Source organism: Nyctereutes procyonoides, unplaced genomic scaffold (assembly GCF_905146905.1).
Source record: "Nyctereutes procyonoides isolate TBG_1078 unplaced genomic scaffold, NYPRO_anot_genome, whole genome shotgun sequence".
In the NCBI taxonomy this organism is placed as follows: Eukaryota; Metazoa; Chordata; class Mammalia; order Carnivora; family Canidae; genus Nyctereutes; species Nyctereutes procyonoides.
Window position 1 is genome coordinate 26,360,734 of NW_026575142.1, and position 19,847 is coordinate 26,380,580.

The 19,847-nt window shown below is 38.8% G+C and overlaps 1 protein-coding gene across 3 annotated transcripts in view; it reads right to left on the bottom strand.

The window, feature by feature from the left end:
- Positions 1 to 19,847, bottom strand: part of TANC1 (tetratricopeptide repeat, ankyrin repeat and coiled-coil containing 1) — a 226,906-nt gene that overhangs the window by 130,720 nt on the left and 76,339 nt on the right. For all 3 annotated transcript variants that reach the window (XM_055307799.1, XM_055307801.1, XM_055307800.1), the window contains exon 3: positions 17,452 to 17,531. In XM_055307799.1, coding sequence (XP_055163774.1) covers positions 17,452 to 17,512 — 61 coding nt within the window. In that variant the 5' untranslated portion in view covers positions 17,513 to 17,531. The remainder of the gene's footprint in view (positions 1 to 17,451; positions 17,532 to 19,847) is intronic.

Sequence of the window (19,847 nt, forward strand, 5' to 3'; positions counted from 1 at the left end):
CACTGGACTCAGATTAAAAATAAGGGAAGAAAGTACGGAATTTAACAAGCAGGAGCCAGATTATGATCCACATTTCAGGCATAAAGAGTAGAATTAACCCTAGTAGAAAATCCACTCAGTGATAAGAGAACAAGCTTGAGGAAGTCTCCACAGGCACAGAGAGGGATAAAACGTTAATGATGTGAGAAAAGATTATAGATACGAAAAACAAAAGATGTTTTTTCTGGGAAGAAACAAGGACATGATAATTTTAAAAACTAAAAACAAATCATTTTTTAAGTAATGCATGCAATTAAAAAGGACCCACCACACCATGTCCTAGGCTGTGTCCCTAAAGGGAACACACCTTGATTCATCCTGGAAAAACTAAATTGGTAACTTTTTAAAAGATTTTTTTTTTTAATTTAAGAGAGAGAGAACGCGCACAAATAGGAGGAGGGGCAGAGGGAAAGGGGGAAGCAGACTCCCTGCTGAGCAGGGACTCCCCCCCCCCCATGTGGGGCTCAATCCCAGGACTGTGGGATCAGGACCCGAGCCAAAGGCAGATACTTAACTGACTGAGCCACCCAGGCACCCCGAGAATTTTTTCTTACCATAAACATCCAGGTAAGTATATATTAACAAAAAGAAAAAAGAAAAAAAATTTCTTTAACTTAATGGGCTACAAAACCTCAAAAACTTTCAAAGGAACCAGAATTTAACTGCCCTGAGACTATTTATCTTAGGTCCTCAGGCTGCTGTAACAGCATAGCACAAACTGGGTAGCTTAAACAGAAATTCATTTTATCCCGTATCTGGAGCCTTTAGGTCCACAATTAAGGTGTCCGACAGGACCAGGCTCTCTCTGAAGGCTCCAAGGGAGAATCTAGTCCATGCCTTTCTTGGTTTCCAGTGTTGCCTGTTATCTTTGGCTTATAGACACATCAATCTCTGCCTCTGTCATCACATGGCATCCTGTGTCTGTACTTTTCTTCTAAATGCATAAATTAGGGTCCACACTAATCCAGTATGACCTCGCTTTACCTCAATTACATCCATGAAGACCCTACTTCCAAAGGTCACCTTCACAGGTATCGAGAGTTAGAACTTCAACACCTTTGGGCCGGACACAATTCAACCCACAACACTTCTTTCCAGTACCAAAAACCAGAAGTCAAAAGCAACATCTACGAAACTGGAGGGGAGGGAGTGCAAGACCAAACCTTATAAAACCACACCAAGTTTTCTATTAAATACAATATCGACCAAAAAACATTCTCAGATATTCAAAGTCTTAGAAAATGCACAGCCCGTTTCTTCTTCTTAGGGAAAATAAAAACAAGTGACTTAAGAACCAAAATTAACTATTCAACATTGAAGATACTATCATTAAGGGAAAAAAAAGGGGGGGGGCTATAAACTATTGCCCAAGCCCAACCTTCAAACACTTCACTCAACCATCCCTCTTCTGCTTCTACTCCCTTCTCATTCAGGAAATGTGATTTTTGAACCATATCCTTTACTCCATAGTACAGAAATAATCTTTTACCTTATCTAGCAACCTCTTAAGACAATAGGGCCCTGTGCCAAAACTTACAAACAATGGCTAACATTTTTTGCATGGCTGTGACACTGGGTAGAAAAAGCTCTCTCACACCTCCCCCCGCCCTCCACTGTCTCCTAAAGAAGCAGAGAACACAGGACACCACAACAACCGTCTTCATGGCCAAAGAACTGAAATCATAAAAAAGAAAAATTTGAGTCTACCATATGATCAACATTTTAAAAAACATATGGGAAAAACATTCAAACCAGTATACACAATTTTTGTATATGCTGTATGATGACAATAGGAAAATAATATGCACAACCAAAAGCTAGGAGGAGGTTTGAGAAAATGTTGATGGTTATTCTTAAGGGGGCAGAAGTAGCAACAGTTGTTCCCTTTTACATTTTTGGTTTGACATATGTTCTAACGTTTTTATAATGAGATTATTTTATACGGAAACATATTTTATTTTCCATTAAACATTTCTTTGGAAGATGAATTTGAACCCATCTCTCTTTCCATCTCGGGGAGGTTTCCCAGGAAACCCCCTGCTGGACACCTACCTATTAAGTTGTTGCTCTAAAGCCCCTTCCCCAGGAAGGAGGGTTCACTCTTCCTTTATCTAGGCGCCTCCAACTACGCCTACTCATCCACCTGGATCAGACTTGCCCTTGTAGGTCACACTGTCCATGGTCATCTTTTTCCCCAGGTCTTACAGACATTGAATGGTCTTCCTTACTGATTGCTCTCACAGTGAAGGCCTGGACTGACTTCTCCCTACACTCACTATGTGGCTCAAGATGCAGTTCCTTACTCTACATACTTCAAAGGAACCACACTGCCCCAGCTCTGTCTACACTCTGACTTCTCTGCATACAACTTCCCATCTCCAACCAATCAATTCTTCTCTTAATATTAAACTTTCTCAAAAACGACATCCTGAATGTAACTTCTTATAACATACAAAACTCCTTTTTCTGCAGATCTTGGGGATGATGTGAAGAATGATGAGGGTAGGACCACTACACTGCACGTCTCACATCTAGGTGAATGGCGCCCTCCACCTGCAAGGAGACAGCCCTGTGGACTGCAACCACCCACTGAATATCCAACTCCTAAAGCCATTCTCCACCTCAATTACACACTTAGCCTCGCTATGACTGCTGGAGCTCACTCACCCTTGAATTTCACATTATAGCAAGCACTCGAGCAACACATCAGGATTTATATGGAATTCTCTATTCTAACTATATATGTATGCTCATCAAATGTATCTGTCCTCATCATGACAGTGGTTAAGTTAGCAGTAAAAGCCGTACTTTCTGTACTAGACACTATACTAAGCATGTCACATACATTATTTATTCACCCTATTCCATTTGCGGTCACTGTCCCTGGGCTATGGTTGAGAGAACTAATGTTTATGGAGGCTACTAAGTAAGCTGCCTAAGACCCCACAGCCTGCAAGTGGTAGGCCAGGATTTGAACCCAGGTAGCCTGACCCACTGTCATTAGTCTTCATCATGGCTTTACGCTAGCCTGCCTCCGTACACTGTGGATTCTCTAACCAAGGTGCGTACCAAGCACTGAACACTGTTTAGTGCTTAAGAAATTCTGTCATCCACAGATAATTTAGCAAGTCATGTTTCCCTGAATGATAATCATAGGGAACATTCTGTCATATTGGACACGATGACATTTTGGGGGTGGAAAAATACGTGGAGGGAAAAAGACTTTTAGAACAATACCATAACCAGCACACCACCCCCTCACTACTCAAATCCAAACTCTGGCAGTCCTATCAGCAATTCTGCTGCCAACAAGCCTCATTACAAGAGAAAGGAAGGATAAGAGGGAGCTGCTACCATTTATCTTATTTCAATTCCTTACAAGGAAAATGGGAACTATAAACATTTGGGGGAAAATACCTCCAAGTTTCTAGGCAGCACTGAAAGTTTCTCTCCCCACAAAAACATGTTAAAAATGCTATATAGCCAATTCAGCACACATTCTAGAAAAAAGCAGACTAAGTCAATTGTGTACATGTGGCTGTTTAACAAGATCCTTTTCAGGCCTCTATGGAGGGGGAGGCGTGCAGGGAGTGGAGAGAGAGAATGAGAAAGACTACATTTTCTGCATCCGTTATTTTATTTGCTATATTCCTGCTACACCAGCACCGCCAATGGCGGGGGTGGGGGGTGGGGGAAGCATCGCTCAGTTTTGAAAACAGCAGTCTCAATGACATGTCTAGTACAATATCTTAGCAACAATGTCAATATTGTCTCACCAGAGCTAACCATATTAACATTCCACTCTAATCATGATTTCTCAAATATAAAATGGAATGCAAGTTAGTCCATTCATTCTCTGAGCATCGCTTTGAGAAATACAGCCCTCTAACAATTCCTATAAAGTTGTGCATAAATTAAATATCAAAATCCTATTCAATAGCTACTAGTTCTCATGTATCTAACTTGGAAGCAAAAGAATATGCAAATATTGATGAGAAATCGACATAAACACAAGAACCAAATAAAATATACTGACAAATTACTTTGATGAAATCCTGTCCCTGCTTATTTCTGGAATGGAACCTTTGTCACTCATCTCCTTGTAGAGCTGTATTTCAAATTCACCTTTAGAGGGCTGCCAACAACAAGGTTGACTAGATACTAAGGGAGCTCCTTCTCCCAAGAGTTTTCAAAGTCACATACATGTACTTCTGCTACAGCTGGCTGGAGCTGGCCCTGCATAGTCTTAGGAACAAACAGCATCCAGGTGGCTCTCAAACCTAGCTAACCATTCAAAAATCATTACAAACACAGATGCTTGGTCCCTACCACTGGGAATTTGACTCACAAATGCTTCCAGGGAAGCAGCCAGGTTTAGGAATCAATGCACCACTAGACAACTACCCTAGAGCCCATTCTTATAAAGACAAAGTGAATACCAAATCTCACAGGCACCACAACTTTGAGTGCACTCACATTTTCTCTTGGCAGATCCTTGTGTTAGGGGTTTAAATTCTTTCTCCCTTCCCTATCCTAGCCAGCACATGCCATCCCAGACTATTTACAGCAACTGCCCCCACAGTACTCTGCTAAAGCCAGACCATTACCACAGCTCTCCTCCATCTGCACCAGATAAAATGGCCAGGACTGTGTCTGCCACATAGGCAAGGAAACAAAAATATCCAAGATGCTGCCATTCACTAAAGGCTAAAGGGGTCAAGGAGTGGGGGGGGGGGGGGGAAGTGAGTCAAAATGACAAGTCTATAAAGAACAAACATAAAATGCTTATTATGGTCCAGGCATTTTCTAAGCCCTGTAACTCACTGAATCATCAGGAAAACCAACAACCCTAGGAAAGAGCTATTGTTATTATCCCCATTCTTCCAAAATGGAACTGACTTATACAACCTGGCTACTATATACTACAGAGGACACTGGCTTTGGAGACAAACAAAATGGGTTCAAATCTGTGCAGTTACTAGGTGGCAGAGCAAAATCTTAAACTAGTTCTTTAATCTCTACCAATAAGCTATTGATTATGTGGGATAACCATTTATAAACATTTAGCATACTGATACATAATAAATACTCAAAGAGCAACTTTTGTCAGCATTGCCCTATTTTCTCCCAGAGAATTCACTTCTTAGTTTCTCTATTATTTATGAAGAAGTAAAATAGAGATCTCACCCTCCCTCACAACATTTGGGTATCAAAAACTCTCAATATAAATTTAAACATTTATAGGTGTATTTTATTTCCCCACTTTGCAGGCATTTCCCCAAACCAAGAATACCATGTGGTAAAAATGAAACAAACTCCCCAGATCATCAATATTATCAGGCCTGAAGTTAAAAAAAATAAAAAAAAAAAACTTCATTTCATTTGACCTTTATAATTACTATATGACAGATTATTACCTTCATTTTATAGGCAAGAAAACAGAAGTTCAGAAAAATGAAACACTCGTTCAAAAAGAGCCAGTAGCTACAGTAAACTGGAACTCCAAGTTTCCTGAAGCAAGCCAGCAGAGTGCTCATTCATCTTTGAGATGCTGCTTCCACGAATCAGAAGGGATTTGAAATACTGTTTGGGGAGTGAAACAGCCATGGAAACCATTTAATGGACGGAGGAGCGGGCGGGGGAAAGCTCCTGAATCTCTAATCTTCATAATCTTAGAGCTAAGGATGTAGCTTTAAGAGGTTTAATCAGATTAGCAGCATCAAAACTCTCATACAAAGCAGGGAAAGAAAGAGCACTGACCTCCCAGAAATAACGATGTGTAACCTCTCAGCTTTCAACACTGAACTTGCAGAATTAAAACAAAATCCTTCACTTAATCCTACCAAAAATGAAGGATGAAATATACATGAATCTTTTTAGTTTTTTTAATTCAAAATTAAACCTGACATGTATGGCTTGCTTAGAACTCTAGTTGGTAAACAATTAATGGTTAACCACTTACCAAAATATTAAAACAGATACTGAACTCAACAAAACAACAGGTAAGCATACAGGCAGTTTAGAGAAAAAAAATTAAATCTCTAGGACAAATACTTATATAACATATACTATGTGCCAAGCATGGATTTAAGCACCTTATACATATTAACTCATTTAATCTTCATAAGTGACCCATGAGACACAGAAAGTTTAAGTAATTTGCTCATTGTTCACAGAGCTGATAAACTATGGAGCCAGGATACAAATCCAGGCAGTAGGATTTCAAATAGCCCATAAACATAAAAATGTGTTTGAATTCATTCTGAAGAGCTGCATAATTAAAACAAGAAGATACAATTTTTGCCTATCATACTGCAAAGATGAAATAATTTGATTACAGCCCATGTTGGTAAGTGTTAAATAGGCATTCTCATAGACTGAAAGTGGAACTGTAAATTTAATACCACCTTTTTGAAGGGCAATTTCACAAAAATCTAGGAAATTATAAATCAACAAACTTGTTAACCAATTATTATTCTTATAAAAGCACAAACAGAAATGTACAAGGCAACTCAGCCTGTAATTTATTTCATTATTCCCCTATTGATGGTTGTATCCCTTTTGTTGTCATCATTATAATCAGTATTAGACTGTCTAATGTAATGTTAAGCAACCTTTTAAAAACCTATGTATTAGTGAAAAATTTGTAAAAATGCAATCAACAAATTTACAAATAAAACACTGTAAAGTCTGTGTAAGTTTTCTTAAGGATATGTACATATGGACATAGATACACAGAAAATATCTGGAAAGATCAAAGAAGAAACCATTAACATTAATTGCCTTTAGAGAGCAAAAAGGAAAGTAGAGAAGAAATAAGGATGGGTCTTTATTCTAATACTTCTGTATAGCTTTCTTTTTAATAATTGTATATTTAGCTATTTACATTTATGGTGTTTAAATGGCTTTACAAAAACAAAATATTTGTAACAGTCTCAAAGACACCAAGCAGAAATGGTCCTTAAGATTTAGAAAAAGAAGAGGTACTACTCACAGTTACTGAGTCTAGATAAAGACCATATAAGAAACTCAGAAATAATCCTTTGAGGTTGGGGCAGGGTAGAAATCAAAATTCCTGGAGAGAGAAATTATAGATATAAAAGAAATCTTATTTATTTATTTATTTATTTATTTAAGTCAGAGAGAGAGAGAGAGAGAGAGAGAGAGAGGCAGAGACACAGGCAGAGGGAGAAGCAGGCTCCATGCACCGGGAGCCCGACGTGGGATTCGATCCTGGGTCTCCAGGATCGCGCCCTGGGCCAAAGGCAGGCGCCAAACCGCTGCACCACCCAGGGATCCCAGAAATCTACTATCTTTAATCTCAGAGATAGCTTTTCCTTTATTTTTATTCAGTGCTAAAAATAAAAATAATAGAGCTATCCAGAGACATAGTAAAAACTGAACTAATCTGGAGTCAGAAAATATACTTCAATCTCATGTTTGTTTTAACTAGCTATATAACATTGGGCAGTTGTTCAATGCCTCATTTCCAAATATTCCTCAAAAAATGAAGACAGTGGAGTGCCTGGGTGGTTCAGTCAGTTAAACATCCATCTGCTGGTTTCGGCGCAGGTCCTGATCTCAGGAGACTCTCATCAGGCCCCACGCTCAGCCTGCTTCCCCCTCTCCCTCTGCCACTCCCCACCCCTCCACCCCCACCCGTGCTACATCTCTGTCTCTAAGATAAATAAAATCTTGAAGAAGAAAAAAAATGAAGACACTGAACTCAATTTCTAAAACTCTTCTGGATCTAAAACCTTTAATTCCATTACTTTACCCTACTTTGAAAAAGAATCCCTACATCTAACAATCTAAGATTATGAACCATGAATTAAAAATTTTACACCTACTAAGGAGATGCTTAACTATCTGGGAACAATCTCTGCCTGCTGGTAGCAACTTGCCAAGAACCAGGCTGCCAGTGCATCCAGGTATCAGGAGGTAAGTAGACTTTTTGTGCACAGAGGCAGAATGTTATAAGTACAGTGGAAAATCTTATGACTCATTCTGAGTTGGTTTTATGCCTTTATTTTGGTTTCTCTATAAATTTCTTAAATAGAAGCCAATCAGATGAGCAAGGTCTCTACCTCAATACACACCTGGAATTTTAAAATACCAGAGACACTTCTACTCATGGAACGCAGACAGGTTTCAGTAACTTCAATAAAAATTCCTCTGTGAGTGATTTTATAAGGAAATCCCACTACTACACACCAGGGGCCATACTAGGAAAAGGGAAGAACCAGACTGAAGAGCCTCTCACATTCCCAACAGAAAAAAAGCATACAGTTGACTCTTGAACAACACGGGTTTGAACTACACGGATCCATTTAGACGCAGATCTTTTTCAGTAAACGCAGTATAGTATCGTAAATGTATTTTCTCTTATTACTTAACATTTTCTTTAGCTTAATTATTCTTTTGTAGAAATACAGCTTATGATAAGTATACAAAATGTGTCAATTGCCTATTTATGCTATTAGGAAGGTTTATCGTCGACAACAAGCTATTAAGTTTGGGAAAGTCAAAAGTTATACTTGAATTTTTGAGCATGGGTGGAGAGGAATGGGGGGGGTTGGTGCCTCTAATCTAATTCCCATATTGTTTAAGGGTCAACTGTACAAGGTCATAAAGAGACAACGAGGAGAAAATATAAATGGGCACTGAAGATTTAAAAGGTCTATCAATCTCAAAGAAATGCTAATTAAAGACAAATACATGTTTTAACTTATAAAATCAGCAAATATTAAAATCTACAAATACCCAACACTAGTAAAAATCATGCAAGCAAGCACACTCACATACAGCTTATACAGGTGGCAATCAATACAATCCATCTGGAAAACAATTTGGCAAGAGGTATGACAAGCTTCTGAAAAGGATGTTTCCTTTCATTATTAATTCCTTGCCTAGAAACATTCTACTAAAATAATCAGGTTTGTACACAGATATCTATTTTCCAGAGGCTTGTGTGTTTTAAGATTTTGTTATTTGTTCATTCATAAGAGACACAAAGAGAAAGGCAGACACAAGCAGAGGGAGAAGCAGGCTCCCTGTAGGGAGCCTGATGCAGAACTCGATCCCAGGACCCCAGGATCATGACCTGAGCCAAAGACAGACACTCAACCACTAAGCCATCCAGGTGTCCTGAACCCTGGATTTTATCTGAAAGCTTTCCATTAAAATCTCCTTTTGAGATCATGAAAGGATGGTATCAAATTTGCAGAATGGGGATTTTCAGCTTGGAAGAAAGCCCTGGAGAAAATAGTAAAGGACTCAAAAAGCACTTAATTGTCAATGCTCTTAAAGGCAGAGAATATAGTGTAGAGAAAAATGGATATTGACAACGAGGTTTAAAAAAGACTTAAAAGAATTAGGCTCTAAATATAAATTAGAAAGGCCTTAACCAACCTGTTTATATTTCCCTTCAGTTGTGTTTTTTTTTTTTGAAGACTTATTTACTTATTTGAGAGAGAGTGAGTGTGTGTGTGTGTGTGTGTGTGTGTGTGTCTGCATAATCAGGAGAGGCAGAGAGAGAGGGACAGAGAATCCCAAGCAGACCCCCTGCCAAGTGTGGACCCTGACTCAGGGCTCAATCCCACAACCCTGAGATCATGATTGGAGCTGAAACCAAGAGTTGCCCACCCAACCTACTGAGCCACCCAGGCACCCCTATTTTGAAAAAGATTGAGATACATAAAAATAACTCTCTAAAGAAAGGAAATCTTCGGTAGGTCAAACATTTTAGGTAATAAAGTATGATATCAGTTAATTGACAGTAGTTCTTTCTTCCTTGGAGGTACCTGAAATATGGTACGTTTTATAATGAAATATAGTATTAAATTTATAATCAGAATAGAGACAAGTGCTATGAGCTGAATGTGTTTCCTAAAAATTCATATACTGTATGAAGCCCTAAACCCCCACATGGTGGTATTTAGAGATAAGGCCCTTGGGAGATAATTAGTTTTAATGGACATCACAAGGGAAGTACCCTCATGATGGGATTGATGTCCTTATAAGAATAGGTCCCAGAGAGATTGCCGTCTCTCTTGCCATTTGAGATAAGAAGAAGGCCAGAAAGAGTCTTCACCAGAAGGTGGAGAGACGTAGATTCTACTTTCCAACTCCATGTTTTCAGCGGTAAATAAAGGTTTCTCAATTTGAAGCTCTACGCCCAGACTAAGGTTATCCAACAGGTTAGCCCTGGTGGCCACCCATCAGCTGCAGGACATCTGCAAGGTCAAAGACTCATCCTCTTAAGAGGAATAGTAAGCTTACAACATCCTTCACAGAAGAAAAAGTCCATCTATGTCATATCTTTTAGCCTATCTCCCCACTCAGAAACTACATTTGCCAAAAGATTATATGAAATCAAGTTTTTGCTGAGTGAAGTCAGTCAATCAGAGAAGGACAAACAGTGTATGTTCTCATTCATTTGGGGAATATAAATAATAGTGAAAGGGAATATAAGGGAAGGGAGAAGAAATGTGTGGGAAATATCAGAAAGGGAGACAGAACATAAAGACTCCTAACTCTGGGAAATGAACTAGGGGTGGTGGAAGGGGAGGAGGGCGGGGGGTGGGGGTGAATGGGTGACGGGCACTGAAGGGGGCACTTGACGGGATGAGCACTGGGTGTTATTCTGTATGTTGGTAAATTGAACACCAATAAAAAATTAATTTATTAAAAAAAAGAAATCAAGTTTTTTATATTTCTGTAGAATAGAAATAAAACCTTGGAATTCTCTTCCTAGAAAATGCAAATTGGAGGCACTCCAGTGGCTTAATTCGTTAAGTCCAACTCTTGATTTCAGCTCAGATCATGCATGATCTCAGGGTCGTGAAATCAAGCCCCTTGCCCAGCTCTGTGCTGTGGAGCCTGCTTAAGATTCTCTCTCCCTCTCCCTCACTTGCTCTCAATCTCCAAAAAAAATAAATAAATAAATAAAAAATAAAAACTGTAAAAAAAATCCAAATGGTCATATTAAAATTCAGATATAGAAATTCTTAAAAAATTTTTTAAAGATTTTTATTTATTTATTCATGAGAGACCTAGAGAGAGAGGCAGAGACACAGAGGAAGAAGCAGGCTCCATGCAGGAAGCCCGATGTAGGACTTGATCCTGGGTCTCCTGGATCCCACCCTGGGCTGAAGGCAGCGCTAAAGCGCTGAGCCACTGGGGCTTCCCCAGACATAGAATTTTTATGGGAATTAAACTACACATGACAAAGCTCTTTAAAAATTAGGTATACAGAAAATAAGACTATTGTTTTTGGGTAATTTTACAGAAAAGCAGCTTTAATTTTTTAAAAAGTATTTATAAAATTAAATTAGATTTGATGCAAAAAAATAAGACTGAATTGTAACTTTTAATATTTCTCTATTTAGTTTCCTACTGCATTTACACATACAGTTGACCCTTGAACAAAATGGGTTTGAACTACATGGGCCCACTTATATGTAGCTTTTGTTTTTTCCACATTAAAATAGTCAGTACTCTAAATATATTTTCTCTTCATCAGATTTTCTTAGCAAATTTTTTTCTAACTTATTTTAAGAATATAGTATATAATACATATAACATACAAAATAGGTGTTAATAGATTATTTTATCAGCAAGGCTTCCAGTCCAATAGGTTATTAGTAGTTACGTTCTAGGGAGTCAAAAGTTATATGTAGATTTTCAACTGTGTGAGGGTTAGAATCCCTAACCCCTGCACTGTTCATGGGTCATCTACACATACAAAGAGAGACCCAAGCAAGTAAGTGTTGTTGAGAATTCCACTACAAACTTTATGATGATTCAGATAGGCTGTGACTTGCTGGGGGTCTTATTGGATGGAAAACACAGAAGATCCAGGAGGTGTCTTAATTTCACCTCCTCTGTCCAGAGCTTTCTCTAATTATGCCCTTCACAGGAAACAGGCTGTTCAGGATGAACCAGCTTGGTCCATGATGTGTAGGCGCCTGACACATGATAAATGTTAAGTATCAGTTCTCTTCCTTCTCTTTCATCCTTTCTATTTCCCAAAAACATATGGGAAAGCTACAAAGAGGATGGAGGGCAGAGCCTCCTACATAGGAAGACCTTCATTAATTAAGAATGTGACGAAATGAAACATCTCAGAAACTATAAACTATTCTTAAAGCCGCTTACTGACCCTCAAAATCTCTTCAGCAAGGGAGATTCTGCAGCGTATGTAGCAGAAGCCAGGTGTCAAGTGAGACACTTCTGCAAAAAGGTTCTCTCATTTTGCCCTGAAAACATCTTTGTAAGGTAACTTAGTCAAGTTAAGGTATTTGCCCAAATTCATGTAAATTGGGAGGTAATCAATCAAGCTGGGATTTGAATCTGTGACTTCTAATTCCCAAGTTTGCTTTTTCTAGACTTTGAGACATGCAGAAGAGACAACAAAGAGAAACTGGTAAAGGAACCAATCAAACCAGAGGGAACTGCATTCCTGATTCTACCAAAAACCAGCTTGGCCTCTAGCCCGTGTTTATATCATGTCCCAATACTTTACAGAATTTGCTTAAGTACCCTGGTAAAGAGAAATACAGTACCTTTAGACTGAATTATTCCTGCCTGTTTTGTTGCTTGGGAAACATTTTTGGAGTCTGTTAACAACAAGATACCAAATATCCATAGCTCAGCAAGACAGTCACTGCACTAAATTCCTAAATAATAGTCCACAACCACAGAAAATGGGCAATGCAGCACAGAATAATCAAAAGCAGCTTCATATTTTCCGGATAAAACAAAGCATCGTTTGTATTGAGGCATTTTTAGAAGGTACCACTGAAAACCAGACTGCAGCCTGGAATGGCTTAAAATACCACATTTAACAATCACATCAATGGCTTTTAAACTTTAGAGGCAAACAGCTTCCTTTTACTACAAATTCAAAGTGAAGGATTAGATGCAAAGCTAACAGATTAATTCAGTACACACTCAAGTTTAGAGACTATCCAATGTCTTAATTAACACCATTATAAGTGCACTTAGACGACCAGCTGCGTTTTAACGATGAAAAGGTGAGGGTCAATTTTTTTTTTTTAATAAATTGCTTCAAACTAAGCCCCCCTACTGAAAAAAAGAACACAAATAATTAAACTGAAAGGAAAAGACTAATAAACAATTATTTTGGCATATTAACCAACCCTTCCTTCATTAGTCTTTTAATTGAGGCAGTACCACAATTACAAGTTCACCAAACTTTGTTCTTCTGCCTCAACTTGGAGCTACTTCCACACCAAAACAGAGCAACTAGAAAAGCTGGATAGGGTAAAAGGCTAAGGTTTCAAGATTGGCAGAGGGCAGGAGAAGGGATGCATAGAGACAGAGAGAGACCAAAAAAACCAAAACGGTTATCAACTGTGAGCTACAATTATATCAAATAGAATTAAGATTCATTTCTTGGAGAACAATAGGGAAAAAAAAGTCCAAAAAACTAGCCAAAACATTTACTATGTGAAGCAGTGGTTATTCTATATGAAATATTTGTGCTTGGCCTTTAAAGTAGAAGGGACCTACCAGTGTTGATGACAGAAGTGGGAGGTGAAGCCCACTTTACCCTACAGAAGCTAAGAAGTCAAAATACACGTTTGTCTAGCCTCTCCTGCAGCTAGAAGCCAGGCATGGGAACCAGGCTCAGCCATTTGGATACACACTTGACCCACACTTTCCATTCTTCCTCAGCTATTCTTAAGCATTTTCTCTTCCAGATGAGTTTTTAAATCAACTGGTTATGTTGTGTTGCTTTTTTTTTTTAAAAAAAGGCTTTTCTGAGCAGTGAAAATATTCTGTATGATACTGTAACAATAACAGATACAGATCATTACACATTTGCCCAAACCCGTAGAATGCACCACACCAAGATTGAACCCTAATGTAAACTATGGGATCTGGATGATCATGATGTGTCAAGTGTAGGTTCATCAGCTGTAACCAACGTACTGCTCTGGTAGGGGGTGTTGATCACGGGGAAGGCTATGAATGAGTAGGGACAGAGGATACACAGGAAATCTCTGTACCTTCTGCTCAGTTTTGCTGTGAACCTAAAACTGCTCTGAAAGAACAATGTCTTTAAAAATAAAATGGTTGGGGTTTCATCAGGGATTAAATGGAATCTATAGGTTATTCTATAAGAGATGGTCAGGTTAAGATACTGCGTCTGTCCATCTGGGAACAATGTATTTCTTTCCATTTATTCAGGTCTTCCTTTAAGAGATTCAGCAGTTTCATTCTTTTCCTCAATGTAAGGCTTGCAAATTTCTTCGTAGGTTAAATTCTAAAGTTTTTGTTTCTATTATAAAATGGGACTTTTTCCCATGCATTATCTAAATAGTGTTATTGCACTATTTAGAAAAGATATTCATTCTCTACATTGCTCTTTATATCAACTCTATTTGGTCCAGATTTGTATCAGAACATTCTCAATATACTCATAGTATAGTGATTATTTCATCTTTAAACTAAGTAGGTTTAAGAATAGTAACATGAAAAAAAAAAGAATAGTAACAGGAGAGTTTTTTGATAGGAAAGGTCACTTAAAATAAAAAGAAGTGGTCTCTTCTCTCTGGAGAGCTTCAAAATAAACATTTGCCTTAGATCAGAGTCCTAACATAAGACGAAGGAAAGGAAAATATATATACATATGCCCTTACCTAGCTCTCCCCACATTGTGGTTTAATATTGATTTTTACTCCCTCAGGCCTAACTCAAGGTCAAGAGAAACACCGTGCTCATTTGCACTGATGGAATAGTGGGGACAAGGCAAATGTACTTTCCCCAAAACATTAAGTTTTTAATATTGTATTCTCCGACACAATTCTACAGCCTCCAGAAAACACTTTTGTTTAGCTATAAGCATTTCCTGGGTCTTTTTTTTTTTTTTTAAAAAGTTTTTCTATTATTTAGAGTTCACTCAATGCTCAGTAGTTTAATACTGTACATATTTCAAATACTTTTAATATACATGTAACTTAAATTTCAATACCTACTAAAAATCTTATCAGTGATTTAAAGTACATATAGGTGACATTTTCTTTTAGGGATAAGAACTGAAAATGTAACAACTTTTCAATATTTCTGAAAAATATCTGTATTCTTTTAAAGAATACTGAATTTAACTCCGTGATTATGCTTTCTAAATTCTCAAAGCCGATTCAATTAAAAAAAAAAGTGTAGTTTGTAAAAACAATCTACAAAGGATATATAAAATGCTGAGCTCAGTATTTTAGACCTAAATATTTCCTAAATTTCTGTAATTGTGAGTTCAAGTACATAGAAATGAATTTTCCTTTGTCTTTGCAACAAAGATTGGTTTTAATTGCAAACAGTAGAGCAAGATTTTTCCATACTGCAGGAGATATTATTACTAAAGTTTCAGGGCAGTCTCCATAGATCAGTCAGTTTTAATTTACAGAGAAACTTAGCTATGATCTACTTATATAATGAGAGCTGGCACAGAGCTCAACATATGAATGGTCAAATTCCAAGTATTTTCCCCAATCATCTTGTGACATAACTTCATCAAGATTTAAGATTCCATCTGCTTTGTTCCAACTAACACAACCAGGTTCTAGTTAACAGAAAAAAGGCACATACCGTACAGATGTTTTATGAGAAATAGTCCCATTGCTTTTTCAAGTTGGTTTGCATTAGTGAAAAGCCATAGTGTGGGAATTATTATGAAGAAATGATTCAGAAAAAAAAAAACAGTAGTTGCTCTTAAAGACCAGAGGGGGAAATAAACCCAAAACTCACATGTTTTAAAACTGGAAAAGTTACAAATGCAAACTATGTTCACTGTCTGGCCGTTCTGAAAGGCAGGGTGCCCCAAATCATTACTGTACTGTTATTTCACTGGCACTGGTCAAAGAGGATGGTGGGTCTGTTGTGAAAGACTCCCATGACTAAACAGGGAGTTTTGGCTTGGAGACCCGGGCCACTGGTTGGGCATCCCCAGCCAGACAGCTTAGGACCTAACTTTATGCTGGAAATTACAAAGGCATCTAAAGAAGCAAATAATGAAGTCCCTAGGATGAATATCAGATGAGCCAAAACTGGGGGGAAATTTTTTTTAAACTACTTTCAGAGAAATAAAGAGAAAGATATTTTGGCCTTGACCCAGCAGAGGGTGAATGTCCTCCTGGATAGAAATTATGTGAACTGAAAATTCTCCATAGTAACAATTCTAAGTAATTATTCAAGGTAGGGGGGTGGTTTGTTAGGTTAAAAGCTGACTATGGTCTCGTTTCTATCATTAAAAACTGAATTTTTTTTCTTTGTATCCGCTTATGCAGGCATTAACGAGAAGCTTCTAGTGGAATTTTAATAGTAACTTTACAATAAAGATTCTCCTTTTAAAGGAAGTTTGCTGTTTTGCAGACTTTTGGTTTATGGGATAACAGCAAATTTACTTAAGTTCCATATAACTAAAAAGTTTAAGCCCACTTATTCTATTACATATGTACAGAAACAACAGACATGAACACTGTCATAACATTACAAACATTATGTAATTATATACATATATTACATAATATGTAATAAAAGATACTGCAAGATCTTTTCAATTGAAAAGTTAACTGTAAAATTCAGCGATGTTATGGTAATAAGTGTATTTATACTGTAATAGAAATTAAAACTGAAATGTTATTCAATATACAATAATTCAGAAAAGCAACCACTCTCCACTGTGGATTATCGTTAAGTTTGCAGAGTAAAATAGTACATTCCAAGAAAATCAATCCAGACTAACAGATTTTTATTGTACAATAAATATGTAATTTTTGTAGAAAAACAGACCACTAAGTGGTCACCTAAATAACCTTAGAAGAGTTTATCACATGGAAGGCAATGAAGAATCACAATGACCACATAAGCACCAGAAGAGAATTCTATAAACAGGAATGAAATCCAAGCCAAATTAAGTAGCTCTCATCATAATGAAAACTAGCAGTCTGACACTGAGTGAGGCTACACCTGTTAGGTGGAAAAATCTGATACTCAAAAGGCGAGGACCAGTCAGCCAGCAGTTGGTCAAACATATAAAATGCAATTGCATGTGGGAAAAGGGAAAGAGCTTTCTAGAAACCAAATTCCTGGACACACCTGCTATCCCTCCAGGTCTGTAACTCTGACTGCCTCTGGATCTGAATGTTCTGTTAAAATTATGAACTTTACAAGTCTTCTGGGGAAGGATTTGGTTCATAAGGCAAACTCAATTTTCAAAGTCACTTCCCATAAGAAAGCTCAGAAATCTATTTCGTTTCTCATAGCTTCCAGTGTGATGTGTGTTGTTGTAACCCAGAACACTCTTTGGACCCATTCCCAATGCAATAGCATCCTCCCAGCCTAGAGTGAGCAGGAGCTGCTGCCCCACGGCCACCTGCTTGTACATACCTGTTTCCTTCCTGCTCCCCTTTCCTCCCTCTCGGCTCTTCTTCAGCACAGCTTTTAACATTTTCAACACTCTTTTGCTCCTAAAAAAAAAAAAAAGGAGGGGAGGGAAGAGGAATTAAGGGTTGTGAGTTGGAATATTATGTACATACTGACACAAAAGGTAACTTAGGCTCTAACAAATTGTTCAGGAGTATCTAAAGATACCTTAAGTTTTACGTTAATTTTCTATGAAGAAACTAAGATGGGGAACTAAATGTTAAAGACACAAGGAGTGTTTTATAACTTTTAATGAAGTGATCAGAAGTTCACTGGCTTGTTATAAAAGTTTAAAAAAAACAGCATTCTCAGCATTCCACATCTAATTAAGGTTATGAGGCTAAATCTGGGCACGTTACTGTAAGATGTCTGGCACAGGAATTCAGATCTCCTAACCCCAGTTCATCAAAAGAAAACATTAGAACAGAGAATCAACAAGATAATGGTTAAGAAGAAAGCTACATGGTTAAAGGCATGTTTTGCAGATGCTACTGATTATATAACCACAAGGAAAACATTTTGGAAGTTTATCAGATTAAAACATACCTTATAAGCATTTGCAAAATAAATACAAGGGAAACATTTTAAGCTGATGTACGGGACCCAATCAAACAGCACACACTGCAGTGGGTTTTTACTACATACAGCGAGGACTTCTGGGGGGGATGGGGACGAAAGAACGGTCTGTGGCACTACAGCTGAATCCTTTAAATGATAAGCTGCATTTTTAAACAGGGTTGTACTGAGCATGTAAAAACAACACAATGGCCCAGGCCTAAAATGAAACCTAAAACCATCCCTAGAGCAAGAGACAGACAAAAGGACCATTATTTCATCACTGAGTCTCCTGCAGCTCTCTTTTTCCTCCAGTAACTCAGAGGAGATGGCTGGACAACACCCAGCAGTAACAAATCCGAGTGGGTTGTGTTACCCATCACACCCCTGCTAAGTGCACCAAGGACAAGAAGGTGGAAGGCAAGCAGGTTGCTCCTGGAAGAAAGAAGCAGCAGAGCGGGGCCAAAAGGGAGAAACTCCAGTGGAGAAGACGCCCAGTCCCACCTGCCCAGGGAGCCCGAATGCTGGAACCAGTGTCCGTGTATACGCGGCACCGGCTGCTGGGGCCAGAGTGGAGCAGGGCCTCCGCGGGGAGCACAGACCGAGGCAAGAGGCCCCGAGCGCTGCCATTCAGTCGCACAACATAAGCACACACGGTGACCTTCTTCTCATTTGGTCCAGGCCTGTATTTACTTTTCCAAGTCCTCTGTTTCCCTGACGAAGAAACAGAGACCCTGGAAGACTGACTGCCCAGGGGTCACACAGCGAATGAACAGCCGCGCCAGAACCCCAACCCGCAGGCTCCCAGCAAGGGTCCCCCTCCTTCCACGCTCCGCCTCCCCACTCAGAAGATGAAAGCTTTGGGCAACGGCAATCAAACAAAGGAACAGACAAAAATCAGCAACCAACCAATCCACCCTGGAGATAACCAGGAAGACAGCATCTTTAAGCAGAATTTGGAGAAGGTGATGGTAAAGTGCGACAGGGTTAAATCACCTGACAAACAAGTCTCTACACACAAAAGGGGCAGGGTTTACAGCATAATTCTTTTTTAAACTGCTACTTCAGGGAACCCTGGTGCAAAGACTGGAGTTTCACCTGAAGGGCAAGCATGGAAACACAAATTTCTCTCCGTGATCATGCTGAAATATTGTAGGAGAGATGGTGGACAAAATTCAGGGATAGAGGCCTGCTAAGCACAGATATTTTCTTTTCCAAGTAAATCAATCAACCTTCAGGGTTTGTCATTTTACAAAGACTACATGCTTTAAAAATAAAACAAAGAAAAGTAAAACGCACCAGCCTGCAGAGCTTGGCCGAGGTCCCTGAGTGAGCTCTCCGGGAGCCCTGCACAGGCCTTGATCACGGAGCTCAAGCTCCACCGCAGCACCCAGGGTGACCCCATCATCACCCTGGTCGTCCCCAACCTGCGGCAGATCTGCTGTGCCACTGGGGAGACACGTCCCACAGAAGGACCGGAAGACACTGCCTTCGGCATCACGTGCCAGACACCCGGACTGCCCACTCCGGGGAGCCCAGCTGCTCTCAGGATTGTCACATCTTCCACATCGGTGGTCCTGAGTTAACTGAAAAGGCGATCAGATGGCCACTGTAATTTTTTCTTTCCAGTTTCTGCTTTCCTCCATAAATAGCAAGTCAAGGGGAAAAGCTTAAATTTATATTCTAAGACCTATTCAAACTGTGACCTAGAGAAACTTCAAATGAGTATACCTGAGTACAAAAGGAACTTCAGCTGCCATTTCTTTAATTTATATACTTTTTCAGGAAGAGAGGAAAGACCAGCC